This window comes from Oncorhynchus gorbuscha, linkage group LG16 (assembly GCF_021184085.1).
Source record: "Oncorhynchus gorbuscha isolate QuinsamMale2020 ecotype Even-year linkage group LG16, OgorEven_v1.0, whole genome shotgun sequence".
Taxonomy (NCBI): Eukaryota; Metazoa; Chordata; class Actinopteri; order Salmoniformes; family Salmonidae; genus Oncorhynchus; species Oncorhynchus gorbuscha.
The window spans coordinates 27,009,306-27,016,296 of NC_060188.1; the positions used below are offsets into that span (position 1 = coordinate 27,009,306).

The following is a 6,991-nucleotide window of genomic DNA, read 5'->3' on the forward strand; positions in this document are numbered from 1 at the left end:
TCAACTCCCTCCAAATATTTTCTATGGGGTTGAGATCTGGAGACTGGCTAGGCCACTCCAGGACCTTGAAATGCTTCTTACGAAGCCACTCCTTCGTTGCCCGGGCAGTGTGTTTGGGATCATTGTCATGCTGAAAGACCCAGCCACGTTTCATCTTCAATGCCCTTGCTGACGGAAGGAGGTTTTCACTCAAAATCTCACGATACATGGCCCCATTCATTCTTTCCTTTACACGGATCAGTCGTCCTGGTCCCTTTGCAGGAAAACAGCCCCAAAGCATGATGTTTCCACCCCCATGCTTCACAGTAGGTATGGTGTTATTTGGATGCAACTCAGCATTCTTTGTCCTCCAAACACGACGAGTTGAGTTTTTACCAAAAAGTTATATTTTGGTTTCATCTGACCATATGACATTCTCCCAATATTCTTCTGGATCATCCAAATACTCTCTAGCAAACTTCAGACGGGCCTGGACATGTACTGGCTTAAGCAGGGGGACACGTCTGGCACTGCAGGATTTGAGTCACTGGTGGCGTAGTGTGTTACTGATGGTAGGCTTTGTTACTTTGGTCCCAGCTCTCTGCAGGTCATTCACTAGGTCCCCCCGTGTGGTTCTGGGATTTTTGCTCACCATTCTTGTGATCATTTTGAGATCTTGCGTGGAGCCCCAGAACGAGGGAGATTATCAGTGGTCTGCTCCCACAGTTGATTTCTTCAAACCAAGCTGCTTACCTATTGTAGATTCAGTCTTCCCAGCCTGGTGCAGGTTTACAATTTTGTTTCTGGTGTCCTTTGACAGCTCTTTGGTCTTGGCCATAGTGGAGTTTGGAGTGTGACTGTTTGAGGTTGTGGACAGGTGTCTTTTATACTGATAACAAGTTCAAACAGGTACCATTAATACAGGTAACGAGTGGAGGACAGAGGAGCCTCTTTAAGAAGAAGTTACAGGTCCGTGAGAGCCAGAAATCTTGCTTATTTGTAGGTGACCAAATACTTATTTTCCACCATAATTTGCAAATAAATTCATTAAAAATCCTACAATATGATTTTCTGGATTTTTTTTCTCATTTTGTCTGTCATACTTGAAGTGTACCTAAGATGAAAATTACAGGCCTCTCTCATCTTTTTAAGTGGGAGAACTTGCACAATTGGTGGCTGACTAAATATTTTTTTGCCCCACTGTAAAAAGGTCTGACCCATTTTGATTTATCCTTAAATTAAAATGGCTATTTTAATATACGCTCCATGATCCCCTGCCTTAGTCTCTTCCCATAAAGAAACATTCTATGGGCGGCAGGTAGCCTAGTGGTTAGTGTTCGGCCAGTAACCAAACGGTTACTAGATGGACTCTTCGAGCTGACAAGGTAAAAATCTGTCGTTCTGCCCCTGAACAAGGCAGTTCAGGCCGTCACTGTTCCTAGATCGCCATTGTAAATAAGATTTGTTCTTCACCGACTTCTCTAGTCAATTAAAATATGGACACAATTCTCAAATGGCATAGAAAAGTTGCCCAACTGATACATAATCATATTTGGCTAACAATGTGTCATGTAATTATTTAATCAGTGTTCATAAATTCCAATTATATTTATCTGTCTGATACCCAGAGTTTGTAAAGTTCTGGTCTTAAATAAAACAGACAGAATTCCCAGCTCACAATTGATCAGATCCCAATTTATTTGCGAGAGCTCTCAAGTTTTCACAAATACATTCCTTCTCATACCATCCTGTGGCACAGGCATAGCATTCTTCTTTAGCTACTGATCTGGCCGTATATTGAATCCACTCTAACCAGAGGTTGGAATCTCTAAACCCAGTCTCCAACTCTATCACTTCTTTAAAGTATTTTGTCTGAACTATTTGCACCAGTCCTTAGCCCTGGATGATTACACTAGGAATACCAGTTGTGTTAGGGAAACTGATTAAACTCTGGCTGCCCATAGTATCCTTACCAGCTTTTACCTCTGTCACCTGGAATGGTACCATAGTATCCTTACCAGCTTTTACCTCTGCCCCATTGTACTGCCAGAAGTACAGAAAAGAGTGTATCTGAACAACGGTCAAAACAATTTGAGTAATGTTATTATATATCAAATGTAATGACGCAGTTTTACGTTATTCCACAACAATCTACCTGCCTCTAGCAATTTACCCTGAAAATTAGTAGCCAACACAGCAACTAACTATCTTCCTTACTTTCAGCATTTTAATTACGACTCCATTCCCAATACATTATTCAAACAGACATCGTCTTGCATCAAAATTCGCTTCGCCCTTATTTTAAGTTGAATTAATTAGTCTTTCAATTTGAACCAAACAAACTATTTAAAACGTTCAGGTTATATCTTATACAAACACTAGCGACTAAACTTTCTAGGCAAAACATAGAAATAGTTTAAATACAATCAAAAACTCTGATTTTAGTAAAAACATTTCCCGGGAACTGAACCCGGGCCTCCCGTGAGAATTTTACCACCGAACCACACATGCTATTTGGATAGCGAAGACTCTCCGCAAAATAAACCTATTTTTACAATTGTCTGTATTCGTAATTTAAAAGCCCAAGCTTTTTTCCTCGGCGAGGATTCTCATTAATCTCGCTCTCTTCTATCAGAATTTAGGAATAGTTATTATTGTGACTATTGATAAGTTATTAGGTCTCACACGTGAGCGAATTATCGTTCCTTATGACTCTTGACTTGTTAATGAACCTTTCCCTTGCTGATATTCTTACTATAATTTTGTCCTACGGTATATTCTCACAATCTACGTATATACCTCCTTTCCGTTAGTTTCCCTAGGTTCACAAATAGTTTACATTCATTTGTAATAGCCCCCTAACGCCCAAACCACACAAGAGTCATTAACCATATTTCTCCAAATGTAGCCCGACCGTCAATTCCCCAAATAAAGTTTTACTGAGCTTGTTTGTAGGCTGGGAAAAGCAATGTTCGTGAGATTCCGTCACCGTCTCTGTCAACCTTAGATATATACATCTCGGCCTGTTTTTTTAAACCCCAATTTTCACGGGCCAGGTCTTTAAATAACGGGTTAAGACCGGCCCGTGCACGGTTTTCGGCGTACTACCTTCAGACGACAGAGGCAGGCTTCCAATTTATTTGCGAGAGCTCTCAAGTTTTCACAAATACATTCCTTCTACCATCCTAAACGACGCACATACATACACACCAACATGGATTTTCTCAGTCTAACCACAGTTTACAACCCCTCAGCTGACAGTTCCAGGCTCCCCCAGACACCATAACCCTGGAGGAGCCCTCCCTGTCCTCTTATCTCCACATACATTCCTTTCTTCCTAGCTACATGCCATATAACCCCTTCCTAATGAACAAACATTACAAGAAAGACGGGGTAGAATTCTTGCCAGTTATAGTGCAGTATACCTCATTTAGTAATTATAGATAAAAATCCCATAACACAATGGGAGTCATAGACTGACTAGTGTTGCGAAGTAGGTGCCACAGTGACCACGAGAACGTAGCAAAGATTCTACAGGATCGGTTTTGTACAACAGGTAGTCCTACCAGGGGTGATGTAATGATAGCTTATTCCAGAGGAAACCCCACTAAAAGGATTGAAAGCGCACAAGTCATACAGCTTTTCATTTTGTACGTGCAAATGTTTGATAATTTCATCAAATAAACAATTTCACCATTGGCTTTAGATGAGTCGGCTATTGTACAGCTGAAGTACATTCTTAATCCATTCCTTTACTTAGATGTGTGTATTGGGTAGTTGTGGAATTTGTAGATATTGCTGTATTGTTGAAACTAGACTCAAGCATTGCCCTACATTCGCATTAACATCTGCTAACCACGTGTATGTGACTAATAAAATTAGATTTGAAAAGGGTACCACATACAACCACACCCCGCATATCCAAACCACATGAATATCACCAACATTTATCACATTCTAACACCTTGTGGCACATGTGACAGTTTTACCAACTGTCCTCATAGCTCAACAATGTGGATTCACAAGATAATAAAAATACCAAGATTCTTAGCTCGTCATACAGCAAATGTAAGGCCATGTAAGGCTTGTCCTGTCAATTTCCTACAAGCTTTTTGAGAAGTCTGGACTGAGGAAAAACCGTGAGATCAATCACACAATGTCATTGTGTAGGACAGGTTATATCCTTGTAAATAGAAGTAATCCAATGACAATTGACAATTGATAAACCCATGAAACCATGTCAGGTAGTGTACATCACAGATGTGATCAAGGTAGAGTGGACTCAGGAGACGGGGTTGTCTTTCATACACTTTTTATTGTCATCACTTGACAGAGGGAAGGGCAGGAGGTACATGCCAGGGACAAGAAGCTGTTTACTTCTTGGTGGTCTCCTCCTCCTTTGACAGGGTCTTGATGATCTCCTCTTTCTTTGCTGCCAGGCGCTCCTCTCTGCGCTTACGGGCCTCCTTTGTCTTGGAACGACGGGCTTCAGCCTGGTCACTGCAGAGAGAAAAGTGGTCAAACACCAACTTATCTTTTGGCTGAACACAAATATACATCTTACCATCTATTAACACTCTGCTTTCAAGTGCTCATCAGCTCAGCTCAGTTCCTTCTCCACCAATACAAAACATTGCACATAGAAAAGTCTAAGGCAGATGGGAGTTGTAGTTTTGGTTTTAGACTTACCACAGAAGCTTCTTGCGGGCCTTGTCTGCCTTCAGCTTGTGGATGTGCTCCATGAGGATACGCTTGTTCTTGAACACATTACCCTTCACCTTAAGGTAGAGACTGTGGTACCTGCGGGGAAGGGGCAAAACAAGATGAGCAAATTAATCTACAATACACGCTTTAAACAATTCAATAAATACAAAATGAATAATTTAGCAATTAATGAACTACATTTGAAATTCCTTCCTAAATCAAATAGGAATTTGAACAGGGTTTAATCAGATAGCCAAGAGAAACATGACATCAAATTTCAACAAAGTTTGCAAAACCATTCTCAGGAAACATTTTTACCATTATAACTTGGTTGATTGTTAGCCATTTTCGCTAGCAAGTTCAGCCTAGGCTAGTAGAGTTAGCTAGTTCAACATAATCCATGTGCAAGAGACATCCTTGAAATGAACACAATAGGAGTTGCTATTCCTTGTGAATCTGTATACTCGAGGGTGGATGTGGAGAACTTACATGTGCCTGTCAATCTTATGGGACTCCCTGTAGCGACGGAGAAGACGACGCAGGATTCTCATGCGACGCATCCAAGACAGCTTCTCTGGCATACGGGCGTTGGCTGTACCCTTTCTCTTACCTGGTAGGGTGAGCAGAGGAAAGGATGGTGTTAGGCCTGAGATTAATACACCCCATAATTCACAATCCCGTTTTCAGTAAAAACCAGTTACGTAAATAAAAACATCACTAGTCAATATAGCTACTACAGCATTCACTCACCGATTCCTGTGTGCCTTCCCTTGCGACGCGCCAGCGTGTTCTTGCGGCAGCGGGCACGAGAATGCACCGTGACAGGCTTGCGGATGATAAGACCATCCTTTACCAGTTTACGGATCTGCTGGCCTGAGGGGGGACAGAAAATAGGGGTTAGACAAAGCAGGTGAATTTACAGCAAAAAAAAATCAATATTCAGTCAACTACTGGGTAGATTATGCACAGGCTACATTAACTTCATCACATAGTACCAGAATAATGTGCAAAACACAAATTGGCTGAATCCTTACGAGAGTTGGCGTTAGCAATCTCATTGGTCTCGTTGGGGTCCAGCCATACCTTCTTCTTGCCACAGCGCAGGACGCTGGAGGCAAGCCTCTTTTGAAGCCTGAGCATGCTGGGTTAGAAATTAAGAGTTAGCTAACGCATTACATTGTGTGTAACGCATAACTATGTTGCTAACAACATAACTTGAAGTGTTTGTAGTGAGAACAGGGGCAAATCACAAATTTGAGCATAGTTTGCGAAACCATTCTCAGAATCATCATATTATCCGGGTTCATTGTTAGCTATTAGAGCTAGTTAGATGCTAATGACTAAAGAGTTACCTTGGCTGCAACTGGGCTAACGTTACTCGACGTCGGGCTAGTAACGTTAACTACTAGTCCTATAGCTAAATATCATCCACACGGTTACGGTTCATAGAAAGTGACACGGTTGACACTGAATCTTACAAGACACAAGTAACCAGTTTGCTAATACAAAACACCGGGTAAAATCAGACAAAATCGGGAGACCAGTGTCCAAGTAGGTGTAGGTAATGTTAGCTGGCAAATGCTAACAAAATGTGGTAGACCAAATGTCAACACTCAGATTATATGGAACATGGATATCGTTGATACTAACAATATGGGAATCAGACGTGTTTTAAACGATTGTAATCTAGTCAGCTATGATAGCAAAGGGGTTTAACTCGCATGTGTTTAACGTTAGGCCTGAATGCCTCGTCTCAGAAATCTTGGTCGACAACATGGCCTCCCTGGCTCGGAACATCGTGCGGCACATTTAAATGAAATGTAGCTTTTCCAAGATGACATTTGTTAAGGGACTTTGACGGTAGTGTCGCGTAAAAATGTTGGGACAACCTTAGTAAACGTTTAATGGGCGATTCATGTTTATTTTATAAAAAATATGCGAATTTGGACTCGCACAAAGTCGGTTGGCTTACCTCATGGCTGCTACTGCAATAGAAAAAGGAAGAGTCCAGGGACGGACAGGGCCGTACCATTAAAGCTACAGGAGAATCCAAAATGAGATATACAGCGATTATTTTGTGAAATAAACGGAATATGACACACATATATTCTTTTTCATGTGAAGTGTTAGCATTAAAGTACTAATTGGTATAGAGAGCGAAAGTAAGAGAGAGCAATATTGTCTGAAATCATAAGATAACGTAAATAGAAAATATGTTCTCCCCTTATCTGGGAATAATAGTATATTCCAAAGGTGGGTAGTGATTTCGCACTGCATTGTGGGTGAAATCATACAAAATGCAGCTCAC

At 41.1% G+C, this 6,991-nt stretch overlaps 1 protein-coding gene across 1 annotated transcript; it reads right to left on the reverse strand.

Annotated features, from left to right (window-relative positions):
- Positions 1 to 4,274: 4,274 nt before the first annotated feature.
- Positions 4,275 to 6,702, reverse strand: LOC124000735 (60S ribosomal protein L19-like). The gene is made up of 6 exons (XM_046307317.1): positions 6,656 to 6,702; positions 5,718 to 5,824; positions 5,434 to 5,556; positions 5,173 to 5,293; positions 4,669 to 4,779; positions 4,275 to 4,479 (listed from the first exon to the last, which is right to left on the reverse strand). Exons 1-6 carry the CDS (start codon positions 6,658 to 6,660, stop codon positions 4,353 to 4,355), a joined length of 594 nt encoding a protein of 197 aa, XP_046163273.1. The 5' UTR covers positions 6,661 to 6,702; the 3' UTR covers positions 4,275 to 4,352.
- Between the last annotated feature and the right edge of the window lie 289 nt (positions 6,703 to 6,991).

Coding starts and splice junctions, on each gene's coding strand:
- LOC124000735 (XM_046307317.1), bottom strand. Junction 5,557..5,717: donor GATTGCTAACGCCAACTCTC/GTAAGGATTCAG, acceptor GTCCCCCCTCAG/GCCAGCAGATCCGTAAACTG. Junction 5,294..5,433: donor GGGAAGGCACACAGGAATCG/GTGAGTGAATGC, acceptor TCACCCTACCAG/GTAAGAGAAAGGGTACAGCC.